The sequence below is a fragment of the Scaptodrosophila lebanonensis genome, unplaced genomic scaffold, assembly GCF_003285725.1.
Source record: "Scaptodrosophila lebanonensis strain 11010-0011.00,11010-0021.00 unplaced genomic scaffold, SlebRS2 tig00000024-arrow-pilon, whole genome shotgun sequence".
Taxonomy (NCBI): domain Eukaryota; kingdom Metazoa; phylum Arthropoda; class Insecta; order Diptera; family Drosophilidae; genus Scaptodrosophila; species Scaptodrosophila lebanonensis.
The window spans coordinates 18,491,163-18,519,043 of NW_022060538.1; the positions used below are offsets into that span (position 1 = coordinate 18,491,163).

The window sequence follows — 27,881 nt, forward strand, 5'->3', positions numbered from 1 at the left end:
CGACTGCGCCCGTATAGTCAAAGACTACAAGCTGGAGCCCCAGCCCACAAAGTGCTGCTGCTGCAGTCATTGTGAGCAGGCAGGCGGGCAGTCATTCAGTCATTCAGCCATTCAGGCAGTCAGTTGGCCAGTCAACCAAGTAAGCCAGCCAGCTCGATTCAGTTTTGTTGCCATTGTTAGTGCACAAATTTATTTTCCCACTCCACTCTCGGCACGTTGTTTTGCTTTTGCTTTTGCAGCCGCCTAGTCTTATTTCATTTCATGTCGTTTTGTTTTGTTCGTTACGAAAATTAGTTAATTTAGCGCATTTTGTTTAATTTTAGTGCTGCTGGTGCTGCTGCTGCTGCCAATTTGATTTGCAACTTACCGTTGATTACTTTATTAAGCGTTAATTTCGGGTCTGCGTCCTTGTATTTTGGCAATTAGCTGACTGGCCACGTGACAAAGCCTTCTTCCGCATTTTCCAACCAATGTCGGAACTACATACTCATTCAAAATTCAAAATATCTACAATACTTAACAATTTTCAAATAGAAATACTCTTATAAGGAGCTACAAAATTATGCTCTGCAATGAACAAAGATTATAATTTGAAACAAGCATATTTTTGTTAGCCGCTTAGCACAAATTGTTTATTGATGACAATCCCAATATTTTTAAAATATCTATAAAGTTGTATGTCTACCTTCTAACTCATTGATTTTTGACATCAAGAAACTTCTTTGCAACAGCTGCCTTTGGTCGAGATTATCAGCAGCAATAGACTTCATTAAATGCTAACCCGAACAAGCTTATGAAACACGATTTTTCCAACTCAAAATGAAAACATATTGAGATTTCAGATTTTAGTATTGAATAAAATATATACATATATATATATATAGATATGTTTTTTTTATTATTATTTCAATATTCTTTGTTTTTCTTTAGTTTCAACCAGGAAAAATTATGTATTTTTTTGGTTTTTTTCTCACAGCTCATAAGCTCTGATTGTCGATGAATTAAATTAAATGAACAAATAAAATAAATATGAGAATGAAGAAACTCTTTCTAATTCAACTTAACAATCCATCAATAAAGAGGCCTTTTTTCAGGGACCGTAAATAATGATTATTTTGTTTTTTTTTTTTTAAACGAAAAAATCATTCACTTATAGTAACTTTTGGAAAGCGAGGAATTTACTGACATCCTTTTTTAAGGATTATCTATGTATTTTCACCATGATTTATAAATTTAAGGATTAAAGACAAGATTTATATATGTCCTTAATCAGTGAGTCAAGACGAACATTTTTAATAATAAAATTTAATAAAATTTAAAAAAAATAAATTTTTTTTGTGAATTTAAAAAAAGTTTTTTTGGTAGTCTCTAACAACACTAGTTTCGATTTTTGACATATGAAATGAAGGTATATATAACACTATAATAATTATAGTATAATTTATTGCATATTCCATTCAACAAAACTGTTCCAGCTTTTGCCATGATTGTTCGACTTTGCTCAAAACTGTTGCTCTTGTTCGTCACTTCCAAATATCTTAGTTTTGATATCGAAAACTATCATTAAATTAGAGGCCATTTGCATTACAACATCAACCATTTCGGGTGAAGCGCGTCTAACAAATATGCTATATGTTTTATTGATCGAACATTTGCATGACAAAGTCTGGCATAAATATTTAAAGCAAAATGTTATCGGCCACACTACAAATTGTATTAGGCCTAATTTAATTATGTCCGACTCGTTATTGTTGCTATTTACTAGTCGTACAACATTGGAAATGTTGCTCTGCATTTGTCCAAAAAATTTTCCCACTTTAATAAATTTGGAAAACTTTTAGTGAACTGAACAGAGCAGCCGCGCAGGCTCCCAGGCATAAATCACACGAGATACCCACACAGGGAGTCTCATGTGTTGGTGTTGCTTTTGCTTTTGCTATTGTTATTGTTATTGTTAGTGCCCTGAGTAAGTGTGTGGGGCGGCGTTTCCATTCATGCGTCGTCGTCTTGCTCATTCATAGGTGTTGCTGCTCGGAACGTTTATGCAAATATGCGCCGTTCAACATAATAAAGCTAAACATGCCCGCCCAAAATGTCAACCAGCCAGCCAGCCAGCCAGCTAGCCAGTCACTCAGAGTCGGAGTCGTAGTGAGTCAATGTATCTCTTCGAGTGGTCTAATTGCGTTGCCGTGAGATTCTTTGTATGAACAATGCTGGGCGGGCGTTCGGTCGATGGGTCGGTCGGTCATTCAAATGCAAAATGTTTTGCGCGACCCGCTTATTGTCATGCAGAGCATAGTTTGGAAAAACATTCCGTGCCTTACAAGTGAGTCCAAATTAAAGATAGACACCCCATCGAGATGGCTTACTCTCTCCTTCTCTTTCTCTCTTGCCACCAAGCACTCTCTATAAATATACAGCATCGAAATAGTCGGGCATTAGCATAAATTAAGCCACTTGTTGCCGCTGAAATGTGAAATCGCCGCACGCAGCTCGACACTGCTTGTCAATCACAGTGCGCATGCAAATCAATCAATAGACCCAACATCTGACCCAACCATAGCTTTAGACAGACTTGTGTACCGACTCGTGCGAGTATATTGAGGCATTCGTCATAGGCCCGTCAGTTAATATTTATGGGACGGCATTAGCGTATAAAACAACATAAACAAAACGCTGTTGGTTTATGTCATTGTGCGTGCGGTCGCGTTAATTGCATTCGTTTTATGCCTCTGCTCAATGGAAGCTGTAAAGATGCGTTAAAAACATTTGTCTTTATCTATTTATAGTCGCACGTGTGGATTTATGAAATCATCACAATACATCACAACAAAAAGTGAATGGGTTTTATGTTGGAAATATGACGGGGCTTGTTGTGATATCAACAATAATGTTTTTACACTTCGACTCAACCGTTCGCTTGGGTGGCGCACCAAAGTGGCTCGCGGCCTCTTAGTGATCTAAAACACAACAGTTTCGGCTGATTTAAAACTTTTACGATATATAATATACATTTATAATAGGTGGCGCATAAAAACGTTTTGTTTTCAAAAGTGTTGACACTTTTCCATCTTCTCATTATTCAAATCTATGCCAATAAAGAGTAGTAAACAAATCCATTGACTGCAAAGAACTTACGCTTGCGCGTGTCATTTCCACTCTAAAGTGATTTGAAATTATTATTTGTTTGAATTATGGTTAAATGGCAAATCTAGACAACAGACTTTGCAAAACCAAGGCTTGGTTTTATTGTGCGCAGAATTTGCATTTAATAAGCTGGTCAAGGTACAATCAAGCTTCCTTTGAATAACTTGGTCTCTAACCAAGAGACCCTCCTAAACAGTTTCTCTTTTTATTTCTTTTGGGCCGAATTTCTTATACAGATTCCAAAGCGGATAAGTGCGATCTATTTATACCCTGTACCCAAAGGGAAAATGAGGCGTGTAAAGAATATATATATGCGGTGTAAAGTCGTTCTAGCCATGCCCATCCATTTGTAAGGTTCTCCGAAAGTATATTATTTCAAAAACTATACAAAATAATGACATTAAATGCATGCTAATCTAACTGAATCTAACTGAAGTCTGCTTTCCATATGTCTTTCTAAAGTTCTCAAGTACTTTTTGTAACGTACAATTTGCACTTTAATTTATATTTGACCTAAGTACGAGAAAAGTTATAAGCCAAACAGATTTACTCTACTCTACTCTTACTCTTTTTTTTACTTCTACTCGGAAGTGTTTGATTTGCAGGGTGTTTCATCGTCGAGCTTGCCTTATTCAAAATTCTCTATTGATATATTTTAAGAGGAACTTCAATACTCTTTTAAAGAGCACTAATGGCCCAAAGTGTTGGCACAAGTATTAAAATTGTCAGGCTCTCAGGCAGAGCCAATCAATTAACACGCATTAACAGCTGACTGAAATGCCAGAGCTCAGTGTCCCAGTACGCTGGAGATAAAAATGATCAAATATTACAACTACGTACTGCTGATTCTGATGCTCCTCCTGCAACTGCAGTCGTCGGAGTGTCGACACCGGAATGGACATGCCAGGGCTGCTGGTCGAAAGAAAGTTCATGGACGTCACGAACTCGAACGTATTATTGGCGGCACTGCGGCAGATCCGAACGAGTCGCCGTACCAAGTGTCTTTGCAGTACGATAAAAATCATATGTGTGGCGGAGCTATTTTAGCTCCGACTTGGGTGGTTACTGCGGCACATTGTATTATGGAGGGCATCACCGTTCTGACGGGTGTCTATGACCTTATGAAGCCCATTGAAGCGTTCAGGTATGAAGTAGAGGAGATGTTTCAGCACTGCCGCTACCTAGACGACAAAATGAATTACGATATTGGAATGATAAGGACAAAGAAACCTATAAGTTTCAATGAGAAAGTCGCAATTATTCAACTCGAAACACAAGAGCTCGAGCGGGACGCAGAGCTACGACTAACAGGATGGGGAGCCACCAAATATGAGAAAACGGACAATGAAGAGTATCCGGATATGGAATACCCCACCATAAAGCAGGCGATGACATTTAAATATTGGCCTCGCGTAGAATGCAACAAAAAGTGGGTGTCCAAAGAAGGCGATGAACCTGTGGACGAGGATGCCTTATGCGCTTTCAATTCATTCGCTCACGGAGCGTGTGTTGGCGATTCCGGGAGTCCGCTGACACACAATGGAAAATTGGTGGGCATTGCCAGCTATGTGATGGCCTGCGCTCTCGGCTATCCTGATGTTTTCGTAAGCGTCTTTATCTATCACGATTTCATACGCACAGTAATGAACGACTGCCCAAGAACACAAATGACTGACATTTCAAAACTTGGTTCAAAAAAAACAGCTAAATGCGAAAAATCACATTCTGGGCGCTGCAGAACAGCGGGGCGGATTTTAAACTACAACAATTAGCACAAGTATTCAGATTGTTCTTGCTGCAGATTGGTTTTAATTGAACGAACACCTCTTTCAATCAAAACTCATTAAAAGTTCTAAAAATTCTCTACTACAAGTACCTATTATTTTGTTGAGTTTCTAAAGTTTAGTTTAATTTATATCTTAAAGTGAACTTGAAAGTCTAAATACTAATTGGGCCTGTTTCTGACGAAGTAGTTTCGGCAGGGAACCCTAAGAGAAATAATTTAAGTTAAATAATATTTTTATTAAGCACATTTGAATACTGCCTGAATTAAACACTTGCCTATTCAATGCCCACCTCATCACCCTCCAACCAACTCCCACCCATGCTCCTTCAGCAGACCTGGCAGCTCAAATTAATGCGCGCACGGACCAAACCCATGTCCAACCATTTTGGCAATTTAGCGCAAATGTTGAAATACAAATAAATAAACGAGCGTTTTTATAGCTTTTCAATTGATTTTAAGTTTAGTGCACTGGCAATAAATAAAACTGCGTACGCGTATTATACAATAATAAATCTCAAAGTGTTTCTGTGTGTCACATAAAAACAAAAATCTAAAGCGCCCAGCCCGAGAGCCCAAGCCCCCCATTTAATTCAGTTCGCAAGTAACGGCTTCAAGCACTTGCCTAAGTGCGAGCAAAAACAAAAAGTGGGCGTGCTGCGTGCCGTTGTCGTTGACGTTCTCGTTGTTGTTGTTGCTGCACTTTACACATTAAAATGCCGCGCATGCGTGCGCCAAACACCGCCTTGCCTTGCTGCAAAAGTGTTGCAAGGCACGTCGTCGGAGGATGTGAGTGCAGGCATGTGGGCAGACCAGCGACAGCATTGAGAAATATTACCAAACCTTGCTAAAAAGTAGCGACAAATTTCTGCACATAACGCTTATACATACTCGTACATATATATATAAAAATTCGTATACGAGTGTATCTATTCAATCGGAGTGCTGTGCGTGTTTATATTCTGCCACGCCCCAATCTATTATCAGTTTGTCAAAGCGACGCACTTATGGAAATGTCAAGACATTTAACTGTTGGTGTCTTCGTATCACGAACATGTGCGTACACTTGTCCATTTTAATTAATATTGCATTTTTATTAATAATAAATTCACTTTAAATGCATGTTTTCTCGCACATTAAAAGCGCATAAATTAAAAATCAACACCCAAATGCGTCAACAACGTGCGTGCGGCAGTTGCCACCAAGCCAGCCTCAGCCGTAGCCTCAGCTTCAGCTTCAGCCTGCCAGCCTTCCACACACACACACACACATACACCACGCTGCACGCTGCATCATCACTCATACGCAATGAAGACATTTATGTGGCACAAGTCGTGGAGCGGCAGCGCTTCTTGTTCGTCTTCTCTTCCCTCACGGACGGGGCAGCTCAGCAACGTGGCAGCAATTTTTTAAAATTTTATGATAGCGCATAACAGTTTCAGAGTGAGGGATCTTACCATTATAATTAACTTTAACTAATTTTATGGCATGAAGAAATGTTGGTTGAATTACGCACCAATTTCTTCGAGTATGTTTAAAACTTGAATAACATTGACTTAATTCATATTTAAGTATATGTTTAGAGAACTCATTTCAGGAAACATAGATTATTGGTATTTAATGTCCTCTTTGAAGTTATTACTTGAGTTCTTATTGGATATTTACTATATACTTTATGGCTTTGGCAAGTTACTTATAAAGCCCCCCTTTTGTAATCTACACGAAGTTCGACCGCCCAGTTCTTACCATTCCAGGATATTCTTTCAATGTTGCTCTCTTTTCGAGCTAAACTGTCTAACTAACCTTTTCCAGTTGGACATGTTCGTGACTTAAGGTGCGAGTAGGAGCCTAGCAGACCTGTCGGCGTATTAATAATCCCCATCGAGTTGGAGTCGTTGTTAGTATTTGTATTTATTGCACAGCATATATTAGAATGTTTGACATGTAAACAAATTTGAGAAAATAAAAGCATTTTGGACAATTTTGAACTGTTAATACACTTATAGAGTTTGAAAAAAAGAAATCTGGACTGAGCCCAGCTCTTCCATGCGTAGATTTTGTCAATATAGAGTTTTATTAAAAAGTTTGGGGAGAACTTAAAAAAATATATATGCAAGTAAAATCTTCAAAATATTACAAAATAGCTTTAGTTAGTAGAAAAAGTTACTATTCAATACCGTTAATCGTATGTAGAAAATAAAATAGTTTTTTCGTTAAACAATTTTTAAAGACTTCATCAAGAAACTCGCCATGTTTTTATGTTTCTTCCTACTTCGCTACTTTTACGATACTATTATTTCCCTTTTTAATATTTACAATCATCGACTTATCCTCCTTACTGTAGCGTGATTTATTTACCCGAACATTTTATAAGCTTTATCTTAAAAAGTTTCAACAATCTGATAAATCAACAGCCAAATGAACTTTGTTTTATTTTCCTCGCCATTAATATTTTGTCTTCTATAAAGTATTAAACAATTATCAATTATCCCAGATATGAATTTTTAGGAAGATATTCCAAGGACTCAACTATTGTTTTATTTCTTTTTCGATATTTACATTCCTATATTCCTACAATCATCGCTTTATCCTCCTTACTGTAGGGTGATATAAGCTTTTATCTTAAAAAGTTTCAACAATCTGATAAATCAACAGGCAAATAAACTTTGTTTTATTTTCCTCGCCATTAATATTTTATCTTCTATAAAGTATTAAACAATTATTATTAAATATTCCAAGGACTCCCCTATAGTTTTATTTCTTTTTCGATATTTACATTCCTATATTCCTACAACCATCGTTTAAGCTCGTCTCTGTAGCGTGATTTATTTACCCAAACATTTTATTTTCCTCGCCGTTAATATTCTTCCTTTCTAAAAAGTATTAAACAACAGGGAGACAAATATTTTAAGGCAATATTTGCCAGTGTGAACACAGTTTCGAGCCAACCAGTCGGCTTAGCAATGTTTAGCTTGGCTTATTCTCATGCAAAACAAGCTCAACATTTAGAAACCAAACACACGCACCGCATACCCGTACTACCAAGTCAGACATACTGACTAGTTCCTTGCGTTGCCTCTGCCACTGCCTTGGAGGCAGCTTGGCGCACTTTCCACAGCAAACACAGGGAGAGGGAGAGAGCCGAGTGGCAGACCACAGCATAGATCGGCGTGCAACTTATCGTGAACTTTTTTCTAGGCGCCCATGCCACACGCAATGGGCGTTGCCAGGCGATGGCTGTGGCACCTGCTGCCTGTTGCCTGCGTTGTTGTTGTTGCTGCCTTTGTCGTTGGCTGAGAAATCAGAGCAAGGCGAGGTGCAACAAGTGTGTGCGTCTGATGACAGCATCTGGGGCTGACTTGTGCGTTGGCTTTTAGCTGTTGAACATGTTAATTCGTCGAGCGTGTTGCATAAAAGAAAAAATAAATATCGAATCAACTTAACAGCCGCCGGGCGCCGTTACATAGCAGGCCGTCTAAGCCGTTGTTATTGTGGCTGTTGTTGTTGTTGTTGTTGGTATTGGGAGCTGCTGCTCCTTATTTTATGTAATTACAAGCTAAACACTTTCTGCCTCGTCGTTGTTGTTGTTGTTGCTGTTACTGTTGCTGTTGCTGTTGTGCGTATTTATGTCTAATTAAAATTGCTCTGCATGCCGCGCATGCCAAAGACTTTATTTATATATACATAGGTGTGTGTGTGTGTGTTTTTAAATTGCTTTCATATTAATCATAATTTTATAATGCTTCTCTCTAAACTATTTCGCAGCCACATTTCCTGCGTGCACATTCTTCCTGCTTCGACAACACCAGCCCCAACAACACAACAAAGTAAGTCAATTGAATTGCCATAAATCTATGCAAACTAATTAGAAATAAATCACACCACAAAGTCTCTGTGTTCAGCATTTAATTATATGCTGCCTTGCTGAACTATTTTAACCCTTTTGTGACACTACAGTTTTTCGAGAACCGAAAGATGAATGAAGATGCAGGTTTTACATACTTGGAAAGCCATTCGAAATGATATTGCTTCTACCTGCTTGTCTGAAGAATGTTGTGTTTTATGTGTTTACGAGTTCTAGTTTTCAATGCGGAACTTTTACCTTCACTTTATACATAAAATTGTATACCAGCCTTCAAGCTATGATCAGTCATATTAAAGTGACTAAATATATTAAGCAGATTTCTATATAGTACTTGATGGAATGAATGGGCCTTTGCCCCATTTGTAGATTTAGCTGAGCATGAAGTGAGTTCTTAACTAAAGTTGAATGCACAATTCTAACCTGATATCCCATCTTTAAAATTCCTTTGCAGCCCTAATTTCCTCTTTTTAATAAAAGTTATTAAATTACCTGAAAAAAGGAAAAATAAATTTCAAAAGTTATGTATAGTACAGTGAAAACTCCCTTAATGGACACCTCCTTTATGCGGACACTCTCCTCGGCGGACACTTTCTCTAAAATATACGATTGGTGTGTAAAGTATTTAAGTATCCCCTTAAGCGGACACTCCTCTTGGGCGGACAGAGTTTTCACAGTATATGCATAGTTTCAACTCATAATCATATAAGAATATAGCTTTTGGGTTAAAATAAAATCAGTGAAAGCTTTCTATCCGTCTTTCTATCTATCTTTGAGAAGTTATTGAATTGATGAACTCAGTAAAGCATGCATTCTTTTGTTAACGAGAAAACAACTCCCTCGTTAACTAAATCCATCTCACATTTCTTTGTGATTAGCGCACAAGAAGCTTAAAAATTGCTGGAACACATTAGGCCCCGTCGGCGGCAGGGTGTTAAATAATTTATATGAGCAAGCATTTAATTCTGTTTCTTTATTTTTGCTGTCATAATAAGCCGCCTTAATTTAGCTTAATTTGCGAGCTAGGCCACAGGGTCGTATGAGTAACATTTAATTGCACGCCGAAGCAGAAGCAGAAACAGTAACAACAGCAACAACACTTGAAAGAATTTCAGCTGAAATTGCTCATTACGTGGCCATTCCGCAGAAACAATGAAGCACAAAGACAAAACATATTAAAAAAAAAAAAAAAAAAAACACACACACACACATACACACAAGTACACACAAATACGAGTAGTAGCAGCCATAACAATAATAATAATAATAATTAAAAACCAATTTTGCAGCAACGCACCGAGTCAAGTGGCTAAAACAAAACAAAATGGAAACTGTGCTATAAACACACTCATATGCCATGCAAGTAGACATGTGTGTGTCTGTTTGTGTGTGTGTCTGTTTAGTGTTTTGAAAATTTGCTTAGTCAAGCGGCAATAAACGCCAAAGGTGCAGCAATTAAGCCACAAATGTGTTAAGAACGCCGCATAAAAATATAACAATAACAATAACTACCAGCTAAATACTTATTTGGCGATTCATACTTTAGCAATAAAAGTTGCACTGCTCCAGAAATAACAACAACAATGAACCAAACTCGTATACCAAATATTAATAATAATTACGTGCACTTAAGCAGACGCCAGACGCAACAATTAAGAGTTGGAACAAAACAGCAACAAATGTATACATACTATATATACTTATATATGTATTTCGCGAATTTTTGGCTACAAATCATACAGCAACAATTTGCCACAATTCTAGGCGCATTAGCTGTTGCTGTTGTTGTAGTTTTTGTTGTTATTGCTGACGACGCTGTTAAGCAACAATTAAGCAATTTTCATAATTACCAACAATGACCAATTTTTTGACACGCTCACAAAGCGCGCTAAATTTTTTACCAGCGGCAACAGCAACAGCAAGTGTTAGCTGTGGCTACTTGCACCACTGCACCACTCCACCACTGCACCACTGTACCAGACCACTAGCACCACAGGCGCCATCGAACGGCCAGCACTGATTTGTGCTTTGCTACTTGGTGCATGTTTAATCAGTGGGGGCTGCCAAGTAACACCACAATGCAACAATTGCGAATGGCTCCAAAATGTAAAGCCGCACTTCCCATACCCTGCCCTAGGAACGGGCATATAACTTAAGATGTGATTTGAATAGCAAGGATAAAAAACTTGCTACAGGGCTAACATTTTTGCAAATATTCACAGTTTTTATAATTCCAACGAAAATATAAACGTACAGATTAAGTCCATTAGTGAACGCTTCAAACACCTTAGTTTCGGCTAAAGGCTACAAGTACATTTAAATTAACTATCTGTGTAGCAAACATAGCAATAGATATTGTGAGTGCTCCTACTTGTATAACATAAGGATAACAATCCTGTTAAAACTGTTCTATCTTCATTTAATTTTTAAGATTAATCTTCAAATTAATAAAACAATAATATAGTGAAAGTCTGTCTTTACAACATATTCGACAATCTTAAGTTGCTTGACTTCCAAAGCTAATGAACATTATTACGGCTTCATAACAGTATTTTAAAGCTTCATTCTTATTAACAATCTTTAAGGCTTCTTAATAATGGGTTGTAATTAAATAATCACCAATGTTTGGCTTAAAAATGTATAAATTCTCCAAATTTACGTATTTCTATAAAAGCTTATACTATTCATTTTTGTAGAATTAGTTGCTAATAACAAATGAGAAAAGCAAAGTAATTATTTGCCTAAGTTGTACCCTTCATTAATGAATTTGCTTGAAAATGTATAAATTCTTCAATTATTTTCGTATTTCTATAAAAGCTTATATTAATTTTTGTAGAATTAGCTGGCAATATTTGTTAAAAACAAATGAGAAAGAAAAGATGCTTAATTGTATCCTTAATTATTATACAAAATATTGAATTCGAAGACAATCGAATGTCGTAAAGACTAAGAATTGGAATTAGAAGAGACAAGGCAAAAATTTGGACAATTTCTTAGTTGTACATGGCTAAGGAATATTTAAAAAGTGAAATCCACAATATTAATATTTATTTCATATTTTATAATATACATCTATCAGTTTCTGTATAGATCAGCATCCATTTATTTTAATAAGATATCTTAAATAGATAATGTATTTAAATATTTCTATGAGTTTATTTTAATAAGATGTCTTCAATAGGTAATTTATTTAAATATTTCTGTTAATTTAACATATAAAGTAAATCCCAAATAGATTTCAAAGCCCACCCCCATACGCTCCGATATGTGGCAACAAATACAGCAAGAAATCAATTATTACGATAATTGAATTACGATAAAAGCGTAAGAATAAATAAGTAATAGTGATTGTTGAAGAAATGCTGTTTCAAAATACTTCAAAAAATCGTTTAAGGAAAAGAAAGTCCATAGTTTTAACGATAGTTGTTTTCCAGCTGATAGTGAATAGTGAAATACAAATTCGTAAGCTTTTGAATTCAAACTGGACTTCTTTAGATGTAACAACTAGAAGGATATGTTTTCCCAAACCCTGTTCGAATATCGTAAAGCGTACAATAAGACTCAGACGCTAAAACTTGAAATGTTTGTCTGCACCGACAACAATCACGTGCCAATTGGGCACCTCAGCAGTTGTCGTCAATCTGTGGCACAATTGACCAAAGGCTGCTGGTGCTGCTGTTGCAGTTGCTGTTGCATGAACTGACATTTCTTTTGCACCATGGTGCTTGTTTAGGCCGCCGAAATGTGCTGGTAATGCACGGAAAATGCTTGGCACCGATTTATATAATCAACGGCGACACAAAACGACGTGGCAGCATAATTTGCTGCAACTTCGGGTAATCTAAAACAATTTACATTTGTTGTGTTTTTTTTTTCGGCACTAGCAATTGTTTGCTGCAACTTGTTGTTGGAGGAATAATGTGTTGTTGTTGTTACGTTTTGCAAGACTCTTGGGGACGACACTTGATATTGGAGACAGCTAACGGCAGCCCGGCAGTGCCCACCCACAATTAAGATATAATAATTGCAAATGCAAACCACACTAAACCCTACACATTTGCGGCTCGAATTGCAAAAAGGCAGACTGCAAGTGTTGCAAAAAGGCAAGCTGAGCTGCGTGTTTGTTTGTTTTGGTTTATTGTAGTTGTTGTTGTTTCTTTTTTCACTCTGCTGCGACTTATTTGTTAACTGCGCGCAGCTTGTAGTAGATATTAAACAATAATTGTAACTGTAAAGTGAGCTTAACGTGAGTGCATCAAACCATAATTTTGTTGCAACACACGAGACGCAAAGCGGGCGGGCGGGCCGGTTGGTCGGTCTGTGCGGTGCTTGGCCAGACAGAATTCATTGAAGAAACGCAGAAGAAGAAGAGGGAAAAACAGACAAACAGACAAACGGACAAACGGGCAGAGTCAGTCAGTTGGCCAGCTGGCTGTCCAAGTCAAGAAACTCAGATACACCAGTACAACGAGTAAAACATACCGCCTTATAATTAGAGCAGAAATTCTGACGTTTCTATTTCAATTTTCCAACTGTTGCTGCCGCGCGTCGCATGAAACGCCACGCAAAACTGCCACGCCAAGTGACGTTTTGATTGAGTGATTGGCAACAAGCCATCCAACCATCCAACCATCCAGCCAACCAACCAGCCAGCTAGGCAGCAAGTGTTGTCCGTTTTTGTCCATTGTTGTTGTTGTTGTTGTTTCTGCGGCTGTGGTTGTGGTTGTTGTTGCTGTTGTTGCCAACGCTTCTATTGCAAATATCTGCATACCAGGCGGTGTTAGCTTAGCAATAACTGAATGAAAATCGCTTGACTTAGTCTTAGTGTCGACTACAACCAAGAAGGGACAGTTGGACAATTGGACATTTGGACAATTGGACAATTGGACAATTGTAGGGCCGTAGCTGGTTGTGAAAGAAGGTTTTGTGTTACCAACGCGCACCTCGAGTCCGTGTTCATTTATTTGTTGTTGTTTGTGTGCATGTTGTCATCTCGCCATTGTCTCTGAATCCGGCAGGTAACTCAAGCAAGCGCTGGAGAAATTTCAATTGCCACATACGAGTATGTGCACACACACACACACACACATACCTACATACCTCCACAAAATACTAGCAATAATAGTTAGTGGTAGTAATGGCAGGTTGAGGGGAAAATGCGCCCGAGAGTCAAGCCACTTCTGTGAGCCACATTTATAATTATCACAAAACAATTTGCAAAATGTTACAGTTGGGCGGCACACCCACTTTTTGCTGCCCGTACTCGTAGATGGCGAATACGAGTTCCAAGTGGTAATTGCTCCAATTTGAATATGCGACGCTAGCTACGTAATAAAAATTGAATGAGCAGCAAATCGATTAAAATCTAACGCGCCCATTGTGTCTGCCTGTCTGGCTAAACTGCACGATCCACAGCCCGGCCAGACGTGCGGAGACGCAAGTCAACATTGTTAACACGGTTTGCGGATACTACGAGTACCCGCACTCGCACTCGCACTCGTACTCGTATTCGTATTCGTACTCGCACCCGTACGGGCAAGCGCGCACGCGCTCTCAATGTGAAGGTCAGTAGGTGGCGGCAGCAGTAGCAGCCGGCTGTTTGACAGCACCACCACCAACAACATCAACAAGAACAACAACAACAACAACAATAGTAATCAATTAGACGCCTAAAACGGTAAACTAGTACGAGTATGCAATAAAAACTAGTGATGAAAGCATTTGCGAATCTCAGCGATATTAAGTAATCATTTCAAGCCTCAGTTCATTTCATTTTTTATTCCACAGGCTTTGTGGAATTTGTGATCGATAGGTAACGTTTCCAATTTTGATGTGAAAATTCAATTAAGCATTCCTAACAATATAATTAATTTTCGAAATTCAGTAAAGTAGTTACAGATTAATCAATTGGCATGCCCCTTTGCCCGATGAGTACAGAGCATGCAAAATTTTAAAGATTTTTCTACATGTTTGCGTATTTTTGAAATCCACATCTTCAGCACTATCCTAGTCGATTGCAAATTACAAATACTTCTCTTTTTATAGCTAGTGCCTAAAGTCGGCTAATGCTTGTGCTCCAATATTGAATAAGTCAAATTTTACAAATAAAATACAAATTAATATTATAATTTATAACAGAACCAGCCATAGATTATGTTTAGAAGTCAACTTATGCGTCAATTTCCTTATCTGAAATTAAGTTAAGTTTCACAGAATTACATTTTTAAATCTTCAAACCAAAAAGTGCTAAAACTCTCCTTGAAATCAGTTGATTTTTAATAACAAATTACTAACAAATGTCAATAGTTCATTATAAATACACTGTCCTCTAATTCTTAGCTTATTTAAATATAAATGTTTTATAGAAAAGCTTGAAAATCGTACTTAATTGCTTTACTTTGTTAAGGGAAATAAAAAGCTTTTGCTGAAAAGTTAAGCTAATTAGATAAACTAAACAAATGGAAATTTCTCCATTATAATGGTGTTATATTCTATATATTTCTAAAATTGGATCGACAAGAAACATCGTAGTCTGAAATTAGTTTACATTTTGTGTGCAGCTTAATTTACAGGAGTGGCTTCACTACTCCACCTACATCTCTGCAAAGATTTAAAATCTATTCTTTTTATTCAGTTAATACCTGTATCATGCCTTTATTTTGGCATTCATAATCACTATGTAATAAAGACCCTAAAAGCTATTACGATTCATCGATTATAAATTAATATCACTGACTAGTGACAGCAAAATGAGTTGCTGATTAAACGTTCTGCCGAATACATTGATCTCTTAATTCAACCGTTTATCTCGATTATAGTGAACTTGCTAATAGGCTGATTGTAATTGATGTTTTTCCACCCGTTTAGTAAAATTGCAATTAAAATGTTGAATGGCTACATTTTTTCACTGTTTTCACTGTTTGGCTTTACATTTGTTTATGTGTATATACTTGTATTTTGTGTTTTACATTAAACTGTTTAATTGTTGGATTAACGTCGCCTTAGCTAATGGCCCCGATGCTTGAGCAGCACTCACGACCATTAATTGCTTTCTTTTGTGATTTGTGTGTGCGTGTGTATGTGTGAGGCTTTGCTCTCCTACGCATGCCATGCTCTTCAATCACTTAAGTAAACATTTTGCTCCAATTTTGATTTGTTGGCTACAGTTGTGGCTGTGGTCGTCTTGGCCAAGACAAGCAATTATCGTGTGCCTACTGCTCACGAGTTCAGTTTTCAAATCAACTTAAGCCGAACTGTTTCATGATCGAGGCGCATGCGTGACATTTGTAATCTTCAAACGTTGACTCGAAACCAAAATGTTTTGACAGTTTGCAGTTATTGTTTGATTTGCTGTCATGTGATGAGTTCATTAAGAGTATATAATTGAGCGTAAAATGTTCGAAAAATTTGAAGAAAACAAAAAGAGACCTCATACTCATAAATGGGCGTGCATTTGACAGACAAACTGACGTGATGGACGCACTCCACTCACCCAACTGACTAACTGGAATGACTGACACATGATGGCTGGCCATGGCTTTTTGCTGATCGTCTGTCCATCTGTCCATCAGTTCGTGTGTGCGGGTGTGCGGGTGTAGGTCGCGCATTAGGCTAGTGAAATGGATATGGCGAAAGTAGGCAAGCAGCGAAGACAAAAATCGAACCCAACAATCTTGAGAGCACTTCCTGCTTAGGCTCTCTGTGCTGTGCTTGGCTGTGGTGCTGGTGTTGGTGCTGGTGCTGGTGCTCGTATTGTATTTTATGCGCTCTATCTAATTAAAATAAGGGCTTGGTTACTTGTCATGTGGCCTTGATAAGATGCTTAAAAGTGCATAGAGTCAGGCCAAGTCAGTGGTTGGCCAACTCAGTTGTTGGCCAGCCCAAGACAACAGCGACAGCAAAAGCTTTTACAGTGCAGCTGGCCGTTTGGTCGATTGGTCGCTTGGTCGCTTGGCCGCTTGGTCGCTCCTTTTATGCCAAAGGCGGCGGCAGAAATCTTAACTTTTAGTTGGCATTATTGTTGTTGCTGTTAGTCTTTGTGTATTGAATTCCCAAGTGAAATTACTGATATTTGATGCTATTAACACAAATTTAAAACTGCAAACCAAGTCGCTTTGAAGTCGGCGTCCGTCGTTGTTGCTTGTTTCTTGTTGCATGGCAAACAATCAACTGGGTGTCTCTCTTATTGTTTTTTCTTATTGTTATTGTATTTGTACAGCTATATACTTACTTATATATATATGTATTTATATTTATTCGTAACAGTGGCCATTTACATTAGGCCCAGTCTGTCAGCCAGTCAGTCATCTGCCAGATGGTGCGGCAGTTCGTCAGATTGGTAGCCGCGATATAGATTTCCATGTCCGGTCGTTCAGTTAAGAGAGTTAGGAGGAGCGCGCGCGTGCCCCAACGCGGCCAACCCAAAGCAAAGCAAAGCAAACAAAACCAAACCAAACCAAATCAAATCGAATCGAATGGTATCGCTGGCGCATGCGCCCAGACATACAGACATGTAGATCGATGGACAGACAGACAAACTGGCGAGCCAACTGGCGAGATAGCCAGCAATGGCCAGCGAACTGCCAGATGAAATAGATCCGCTTTAATATCGGTAATTAGGAGCACACCTATGCGATATTCAAAGTGATTTTTATTGCAATCTGCTGTTGATTCTGTTTTATTGTTGCGGTTGCTATTTCGCTGGGCCCCGTGGCCCGAAACTCATTTAGTTTCAACTTATGTATTCGTGTGTGTGTGTGTGTGTGTGTTATTGTGTTTTATTAACATGCATATCTATGTATGTATCTACGTATGTATTTTATATTTCTATGATAGTTTATTGAACACCAGCAATTACGTGAAATTTCCGACGCTCGCATATCAAACGACGGCCAACTGCCATCTAAAGCGTTGACTCTGACCTTAAACTTGCCATGCCGCTTTTGTTTAGCCGCCTTCTAGACACTACATGAAGCAAAATTCAAATTATTTCTATCCCAGACAAATTCTAACTTGATTCGTGCACTTGGAGAAATGTTGTCGCATGAAAAACTTAATCTTAAATGTGAATCGGCTTTGCTTTAAAAATGTATATAATTTTAATTTCTTAGGCTCACAATTGTGACAATTTCTTCATCAATATATTTTCTTTAAGTTCTGACCTCAATCTCTGCAAGCTAAATCTTTAAAAAAAGTTGCATCCCTTTAGCAGAAGAGGATAAACTCAAATTTGTCACGAACTCTATTTAGAAAATTATGATCTTTGGGATATTTATCCTTCAAAAGAAGCATAAGTGTCGCGTTGTCTTTAGATATTGTATATTGAAGTTGTCAGACTCGAAGAATTGTCAACATACTCTTTCTGTTCTTAATTTTGGAATCATTTTTTTTAAATGTCTGCTGTAAATTGGTTACTACATTAAATCCTTATCGCCACCGATATTCCACCTTACATAGCTTTAATTAAATTACATAAATATGCATATTAAGAACAAATGATGAAAGATTCAAAAGAATTTTTAAGAAAGAATGAGTTCTTTTATAACTTGATTGACGCATTTTGATTAGATGAGCAGATTTTTAACAAAACTAACTCCGATATATTGTCTTCAACACCAGAAGAATACAACCAAGTATGTGGCTTTAAAGTACTGACGCAGTGGAAAGGGCAACGGGCCAGGCTTTTACATATTCATGAAAATGAAAAATTCATCCATTTTAAGGACCTGCAATCGATCGTTGCCGGCCATTACGATTTATTGTCAATATTTAATACTAAGTATCTAGACTTCTAAACTTTCTTTGTTAATCAAATTAATAATGTTTTCAAACTTTTCGTACCAGTAGTATATCTCTCTGTTTAAATGTTCTAACTTCGATACGAATTTGTTTATACAAACATTCTACTTTATTTCTTCGAGTGTCCATATGTGCAATAAGCTTTTGTTTTTGTTTTTCCTACTTTTCGTGGGTTTCGCTCGTGTGCGTCGCTTCGTGTATTTAAAGTTTTTTGTTTTGTACTGTTTTTTTTTTCCTATTTTCTATTTCGTATTTCGTGGTCAGACAGGCAACAGCAGGTGGTCCATGCTCCGTGTGCCGCCAAAAGCTAATTGTGTTTTTCTCACATTTGCAGCTAGGCAGCAGCTCTGCGGGCTCGGACACGGGTACACGGGCACACAGGCCCAGATCCAAGCCCAGTCCCAGACCAAGTCACTGGGGTGCTCGTTGTGGAGAGCTGCATATGTGAGTGTACTCGTATGTGTGTGTGTGTGTGTGAGCTCATATGTGCAACTAAAACAAACACACAATAAATTGCCTCACAGCATGCGTCGTCAGTCGGAGTTCGTTCTATTTCAGATTTGCCTTCTTTTTTATTATTTCCATTTTTTGCATCTGCTGGAAGCTTTTTGCATGTTGTAAATTAAAGCAAGTTAGCTAAATATTTTTTGTGCTAGGCCCCGCAAACAAATTGTCTTGCACTGCCTTTCGTTTAATAGAGGAAATGCTTAGATAGCAGCCATTAAGTACAGATAATTGCATCTAAGGCTCAGGTGCTAAAAAAAAAGTGCACTCCGCTTCCCAGATCTTTAGACTGCAGAAGAATTATAACGAGAATAGTAATGTAAAAGAAGAATTGGGGTGTGAAAGTACTTATATATGTGATGCATATCTGTAGGCTGAGATAAATGGCTTGACTTAAAGAGTGTTAAATGGGAGTATTAATGAAACACCAGCAAATGATCCAATAAATTTTAAAAGCAAAAAAATGGGGCAATACAAACCAATTATAATTTAACAAACTGGCTTAGAAAAAGAGAACAGAATTTTAGTTTAATGTGCAGTATCATGCCACGTTTTCGAGTTTCTTTGGTCTTGTGAGCACAGATTGTCAGATATTAAATTATAATTTAATTGGGGTTCAAATGACAAATTTTTAAACCTTTTAAAAGATAACATTTCACTTAATAATCTATTTTCATTTATTAATTACTATATACATACAAGTATATTATGAAGAAAACTAGCTAAGCAAATCTAAACCAAGGACCGAACAAAAAAGAACCACAAGACAATAGTATAAATAATGAATAAATTCTTGTCTCATTCAATGTAGTCTCACTATTCGCTAACATTCCACTAAAATACCAAACCTTTAATTTATAGAAAAATGAAACAACTATTTAAGAGAAAAAATATTTGGCAATCCCATAGCATTATTTTATCAACAACCTTTCCAGTCATTTCCATTTTTATTGGTACTTTAGCTTTTATTAAATCCTGAATAGTTCTATAGGTCTATACACCATTTATTGTCTATACAAAAGGTTAACAAATATTAATTAACAAACATAAAACCATTTAGTTGATGATTGAATTAAGCGGTGACATACATGTTCCTCTTCTGTTGTAATCGATAACTAGAAAAACTCGTAGTGCACATTCCAAGAGCTTGCCACCCATTCGCCATCTTCCATTAAGAATTATGACTACCACATTGGCAATGCATACCAAAGAACCATCAAGCCAACGAGTTAAATGTCTGTCTACTTGCCAGCAATTTCCATTCATGCTTCATTAGACGTCACATTTGCATTGCAACTTCGAAATGAAGATGCGAAAACGATGCAAATGACTTGAAATCATATGGGAAACATAATGAAGCCAGCCAACCCATTGAGCTGGCTCCTCCGATTTTTTCTCGTACGACTACATCGTCTTTGCAGCTTTTCACTTGTGCAAATCGTGAGCATGGAAAACCAATGAATGAAAAATTAATTTGCAAGATTTTTAAATAAATAGAAGACGTTTTATGCATGTAACAAAAAAGAAACATCTTAAAATAAACAAGTTGCCAACAGGTGCGCAATGGGAAATCCATGGAAAATGGTAACGCGCTCATGCAGATAAACAGTTAAGAAACCATAGGAGTGCAAGTTGCCAACATTTTGTGTTTATTATGCATATGTATGTGTATGTGTATGTGTGAGTCTGTTTGTTTGTTGCTCGATTTGTTGGCTGTCTGGACCACATGTGGGCTGCACTTAGAGTTGGCACAAGTTTGGTTTCAGATTTTGGGATCTTCCATCAAAGCAATGGTTGAGTAGTTTGTAGTTTTTAAAGATTTGTTTCAAACTAGTCACTTATACGATTGACAATGAACGATTCAGTCGCAGATCTTTTAGTACCTTTTGATTAAAAAGTTACCTTCAAACAAGTCCAAGGATGGTGTGAAGAATTCTGAGTTTCCTATACCTTTAAAAAAGATGACAAGTTTATATCAAATATATGCCCGTACAGTCATATGCAGAAAAGAAATTTGATTTAAAGAAATATTTCAGAATCAAAAATGTGCTTATTTCTAAAAGTTGTAGGAGAAAAAAAAATTAATTTGGTAACAAATTATAAATTGTAAGGCAACATATTCAAAAGCATTCGATATTGGGTTTGGTTATTTTAAAATGCCAATAGACTTAAAGAGATTTTGTATAATTATTATATATTTTAATTACTCCAATATAAGGGTGTACAAAAATATTGCAAAACATTGCATTTAAAGAGGTGTATATTTTAAAATATATTTGATCTGTTGATATAGTCGATATTTACTGATATTTTAGGAATATTTACAGGGGAGCTCCGTTTTTATCGGACAATTAAAATAATAAAATTTAAAAATAATTGCTTTCTTTATGACAGTCCAATTTGATTTAACCCATATCACAAGCTATATAAATATAAACCTAATTGAATACTTTCTCACATAAATATATTTGTTATAAAGAAATTAAAAATAAGCCTAGGAGTACCTTTATGATGAACTCAAAATTATTGCAATAATTTTGTATGTTGTGCTCACAAATACATTTTAAATACAAATCGGTATTACCCAATGTCTCGAGTTCTGGAATTGGGGTTTTAAATCATAGTATAAGAACAGGATTTTTCGAATTCCGAGTATGCAGAACCGCTTTCTTTTAATATATATGCACGTGCATAAAAAGATGCCTCGCCGAGAGTCTTAAAGCAAAGGTGAACACCAAATTATATATACGTTTATTTCAAAATTCGATTTTTGCTGGAGTGTTTGTTGGATTTATTTAAGTTTTATGCAACATTTGGTGGTATGTAGATTTCATTGTTCGCGCTTGTGGGACTAATTACTTAGCTTTCATCAGTTCATGAATTATTTAACTCTTTCTGGGGAAGACGGTGTGTGCGTATAATTAAATTTAGATGCCAATGCTGTTGTTGTTGTTGTTGGTATGGCTTTGACAAAAACTGTTTTTGGTAAACACGAAGACAATTGTTTCACATACTCGCACTCGTTTGCATGAAACGCACAAACATAAGCACGTATGTATATACTTGTATAGTAAATAAGTACCTGCATGTACAATGAGCCGACTGACTGACTGCCGCCAAGCAGTCTGTTGACTGTTTTCAATACCAAATAGCTGGCAACAGCAGCAGCAACAGCAACAACAGCGGCAGCAGCAGCAGCCTACAGAGCAGTGGTAACAACAAAAGTAAACGTTGTCGCGCAGTCGGCACTTGTATTAGTTTTAAATGCCACATTGGCATTGAGCAAACACTTTGACTAAAGCTTAAATCCAAATGACAATATTGTGCGGAGGCCCAACAAAAAACAAAAACAAAAAGCGAAAAACGAAAAATCGTTTAAAAAGGTAGCCAGCCTGGTAGCCAGGCCAGACCAGGCCAGGCCAGGTAGTGAGCCAGTCAACTGACATGTGCCAGCGAGCGACCTGTCCACCGCTTGAGAAAACTCTTGGAACAGCAGCCGTCGCTGCCGTTTGTTGGCCGGCCGTGTTTGCTTGTTTGTTTGTTTGTTGGCTTAAGTGACACACGTTGAGGCGAATTAACAGCACAGCGGCGTTAATGCGTACCGCAAATATGGCCACCGTTCGTACCGTTGGCGGACCACACAATCACAGAAAGACACACACACTTCGTTGGACAGGTAGACAGACAGACACCTATGGATCGGCACTCGGTTGGTTGCGAGCTCAACTGCTCGCTAATTGTGCAGAAAGCAAGCAGCAAATCAGGCTGCCAGTCAAACAGCTAACCAAGTGACACGTGCCCCATAGAAATGATTGTCTAACTTTTTGTTCATATTTTTTACCCTACAATACCATACTCTAGCAGTGGCAAAGGATCGTAAGCGAAATAATGCGATTTGAAACGCATAAAAAGGCAATGATTGCTCCGCGGAAATGTATTTATTTTAAGCAAGTAGAACTTTAAGTACTCTGCATCTAATATTTAAGATAAGGATAAGACAAGTCTACATTACAGGTTTGGTACCCCTAGCTGTTTTAGTTCTTAAGTTCTCGCTGTTCAAACGAACGGAGCCACAGGCTGAAGAAGGATACAAATGGCTTTTCAAAACAAATAGTACAAGTACTTTAAAAAAATAAAAATTAACAATTTAGAATGCTTTGCAATGATTTGACAAAAAAAATTTCCAATGAGTGATTTAGCAGGTTAGGCAAGGCGGCCTTCAGGATGTCTGTACAAGCCTTCTGGATACCTTCTGCTCCGTATATATCCTTTTTTTCATGGTTAAATGCATTTTATCAAAAAGGCAAATGACGCAAAATACAAAAAAAATTTCCATATAAAGTCGACCACACTTTCATTATTATAAAGCACTATTTCGCCTTAAAAAGGAATTGAGTTGGTTTTGTTGAAGTTTTTCCATTGATCATATGCATAAATTATTTTTTAAATGCATCGTGCATTATTTAACCAAAATTTTAATTTTTCGGCCCCCTCCTTGCAATCAGTCAATTTATTTTTATAAAAATCAGTCACAAGTGTCTACCCATAAGCCGAAATTTTGGTTAACAGTCAACTAATGGGGAACAAAGCAGGAATTAGATCATTAACTTGAATTTAAGATTGTTAATTTGCTCGTGAAAATCCAAATCATTGCAATTATTCTTGACTCGCGTATATATACAATTATCACCTCAAACTTTCCCCATCAATTGTTTCAAAACAGCCTTAAACAACCTTCAAAACAACCTTAATTTTTAAATTTTGATTACTAAATGCTTAATGTTGTCTTTATCGATATCACAAACATACTGTCTTGAAATTTTTACTGGAAGGCGGTTAAGCATGTCTTCTTCCAACCAACGAGTCTCAGGCAGATGGCTCCGTCAAAAATTGCCCAATCCCATAATAGTTGCATCAAAAAATTACATACAACCGTTTCTTAATGACGGTTTATAGTTAGCTCGGCATCATAAAATAAGCAATATGTTGAGCATTTTTCGATATCTGAACACTTCTTAGCTGTTTTAGGTGATAAGCATTAACAAACAAGCCCTTCATTTAATTCCGTATCATTTGAAGAACTACAAGTACATCAGAAGGTACAAAGTGTATATACGATTCGATGTCAGTGTATTACTTTTCTTCGCTTTTGTTGCTAGAAATTCTCAGTCAATTATGAAGTTTTCACTTTTGCGTTTACCTATGTTGGGAGCTTAGAGCCAACCAACTAGGAAATTATGCAAAAACAAAAGACAAACAAATCATTTCTGTCTATTTTTGGTGCGACTAAATTGTTAGCCTGCCTGCCTGCCTGCCTGCTTGTCCGACCAATTGCTATTATGGCCATTGCTAAAAAGTTGTAAATTAATAGGCGAAAATACGTGAAATTTTGCAGCTTGCCAATTGGCAAAAACAACAATTTTGCCAAAAAATAAAAAAGGCCTGTAGTCGCTGGAACACGCCCATGCTTCGCATATCTACATATGTACATATGTATATATTTGTGTGTGTATGTGTGCTTGTGAGCCACGTAGCTTTCAATCAATTGGTGAACAAAAATTGCTGCTATAAATTGCAATGCATTAAATGCAGTTTAGTTTTTTTTTTTCGTTTAGTTCTGCTTTTCATACACCGGAGCACTTACAAAACAATAAACATTAATTTAACTATGTACGAAACCAGCTGACAGTGATTTGTTAGAAGTGGCAGCAGCGCCAACAACAAAAACACCAAAAAGCACCAAAAAACACCAAAAACACCAACAAACCCAACAACAACTGTCAATTGGCAATTGAAATTTATGTAGCTCGCGTCTAACCAAGAACATTGCCCAATGTGGGGCCTTAAAAGCCAAGACGACGGTGACAACGACCAGCAGTTGTTGTCCACACTTGACAAAAATTCATGGAAGGCGGGGGGCGTAAAAGGCGGTCTGTATGATGTGCCGGTCTACCAGCACACTATGGGCCACAAAAAACCTATATAATTGTGCATGTTAAACATAAATCTCTCGACTTTCCTCTAAGTCTATGGAAAATTTATCATCCCAAAGGTCAGAATAAATTTCATTTCTTCAGAGTGGTTCTTTATTGCAAATAAATTGAATAATCAAATTTACAAACTTGTTTTCCATTCTCGTTGATGGTCTGGGCTTATTCTAGTCGAAAACTTGATTAATAAGTACAAAAAATTAATGCAGAGCACCATCGATACCAATTCTTTCAGTGTTATAAATAACTACAAGTAGTTTCCATTATTTGAAATAAAAACCGCTGTTAAATTAATAAAAAGAAGAGACCGGTGGTGGTTCCCTGTGAACATTAAATTATTTTTAAGTAAGTAAAATTATTTTAAAGTCCGTTTTTATTTTACTTTCAACATCTCCAGCCCATATTGTCGAATTAGATTTAGCAATTAAAGTGATATCTTCAATGATTGTCGCAAGTTCATTGATAGTGCAGAATATACTTTTATTAAGTATTATTAAGTCGTAATTAATATGGAAATTCTGAAATTATTCAGGCTTTTTTTTAAAAAATCGAAAAGCGTTTGTTTTAAGAAAATATTCGTCGATAATTCGAAAGCAGACTGTTTTATCCGAAAAGCTCAAGCTTTTATTCAACGTATTGTTATTTTGATTATATATTTGTTTTTCTAGACTGTTTTGAACATACTTAGAAGTTAGTCCTGTTTGCAGTATGTGTTAAAAATCAAAGTAAATGTATATATTCAGAAAGCAAATGCTATAGTTAGAATGGAAAATAATTTGCACACAAAGCTATCGAATTTATATGTCATGAAGCCAAAGCAATAAGAATCTACATTTAAATAGAGTTTTCTGTTGCAAATAAACTTCCTGGATATTACTTTAAAAAAAAGCATAAGCAACAAATCGTGCGAATCAGTTCACAGGCTAGAGCACTCCAAGGGGAGTTTTATAATCTGTTCGCAAAAATATCCTTCGTGCAAATCATTTTCGCTTTCTTTTACCAAATCAAGTTTGCCTTCTTTTCCACAGTGGATTGTGGGTCAGCCTTGCAATGGCACCGTTTGTGAACCCCCCATAAAAACAAGGAACCTACCCACATATGTATGTTAAACTGAAAAACGCAATTGAGCTGCCGGTCTGCTGTCTGCTTGTCTTGTGGTTTGTCTGACTGCCTTCCTGCCAACTGGGTGTGACAACCCCCGATCGCCAGGGAATGGCGACACTTAAGTCAATTTTAATTACGTGGCCGCAACGGCTGCCACAAATAATGACGTTGGGGTTGCCCAAAAATGGCAGAGCGAGGCGGCGGGTTACTTTTTTATTTGTTTTACTGTTTTACTGTTTGTTTTCTGTGATTTTTTTTGTACAAGTATATACATATATATTGCATTTTCGGCATCAGAGGCGCGCCATGGAGGCTGCAAGCCATGCCATGTACAATTGTCGTTTGTCAATTTCGTTTGTCTCTCTTGCCATAATAAACTCGGATCGTTTTTGTCTGTGTTTTATACGATATATACATATAAGTGCATATATATTTTTTACTACTGTTGTCGTTGCATTTTGCCGGCACTTGCTTTGCATGCTGCATGTTGCCGGCACCCACGCACCCGTGCACCCGCGCCCCCGCATTCCTAGAGCGGAGCAAATGAAAAATGAAGTGTTGAAATGGGCACGGCTGCCATTTTTGTTGTTGTCTTGTCGCTCAGGCTCAGTTCGGTACAGATCGGTTCGGTTTTTTGGGTGGGTGTTTGATTTAACACTTTCGCCGATCTGGTAAATTGTCAATTGCCGTATCAAGCATGTCCCTGTATAGCTATACTATTTACTGTGTCTGTGTCTCTCTGCGTGTGTGTGTGTGTTTGTCAGAGTGCAGCAAATTGCATTGATTTGTGTGGGAATAGTTTGGTAATTTGATTTGATTAATCAAAAAATGCACGCGCGCCTGCAACCTGCGGTAATTGACGTGTACAAATTTCACCTCAGCTGACAGCAGCAGCCACAACAACAACAACAACAGCAACAACAATAACAACAACCATTGGGTGCAATTGTAATAATTATTTTTATTTAAAATATACTTTTTGTGCATGGCCAATAATTCACTCGGGCTGCAACCTAACGGTGTATTAGCATAAATAAAAATAAAATTGATATGTTTGAACTATTTCCTGCAGCAGTGCGCGCTACAATTTTCGTACATGACAACGAACAAGCGACGTCGCTGCTGCCGCGCCAGCAACAAGAACAACCTGCAGCTAACAACAAGCTGCAAATAATGCCACATATACATACATACATGCGAGTACTAGCCAAATGCAATACAGGCGGGCAGGCAGGCAGGCAGACAGACATTCAGACATGCAGACATGCAACACTTTGAGGCGACTGCAAAAGTTGGTAGCCAGTCTACAAAATGTTGCTCTGTCAGCAACGCTTCGACGACTGGTGGGGATGTGGTGGGGGGAGGCGCACTGCATGCAAATGGCGTTGAAAAACTTAAACAAACCTCGTATCTAATGGTTATATAAATTTGCCACTTTATGCTCCACTATACTGCTATGCTCAGCACCAGCAGCTTGTTGTCTAAATGCTTGTTTTAGCCGCGAACATTGCAACAATTTAAATCAATATTTCGTCCCAACACAACAACAACAGCAACAGGAAGTGTTGGGTTGGGCTTGCTAAGCATTACAACTTCACAGTTTCGCGAAATTTTATCAGAAGGAAGTCTAAATTGCAGTGACGGTATGGGCTGTGCTGTGAATCTTGATTCTACTTTTCGAGTTATTAAGCCA

The 27,881-nt window shown here is 37.4% G+C and overlaps 1 protein-coding gene across 1 annotated transcript in view; it reads left to right on the forward strand.

Moving 5' to 3' along the window:
* The first annotated feature begins 3,962 nt into the window (after positions 1-3,962).
* LOC115620476 (chymotrypsin-1-like) overlaps positions 3,963-27,881 on the forward strand; it is a 38,524-nt gene continuing 14,605 nt past the window's right edge. Inside the window, exon 1 of the mRNA XM_030513708.1 lies at positions 3,963-4,751. Within this exon, the coding sequence (XP_030369568.1) occupies positions 3,963-4,751 (789 nt within the window). The remainder of the gene's footprint in view (positions 4,752-27,881) is intronic.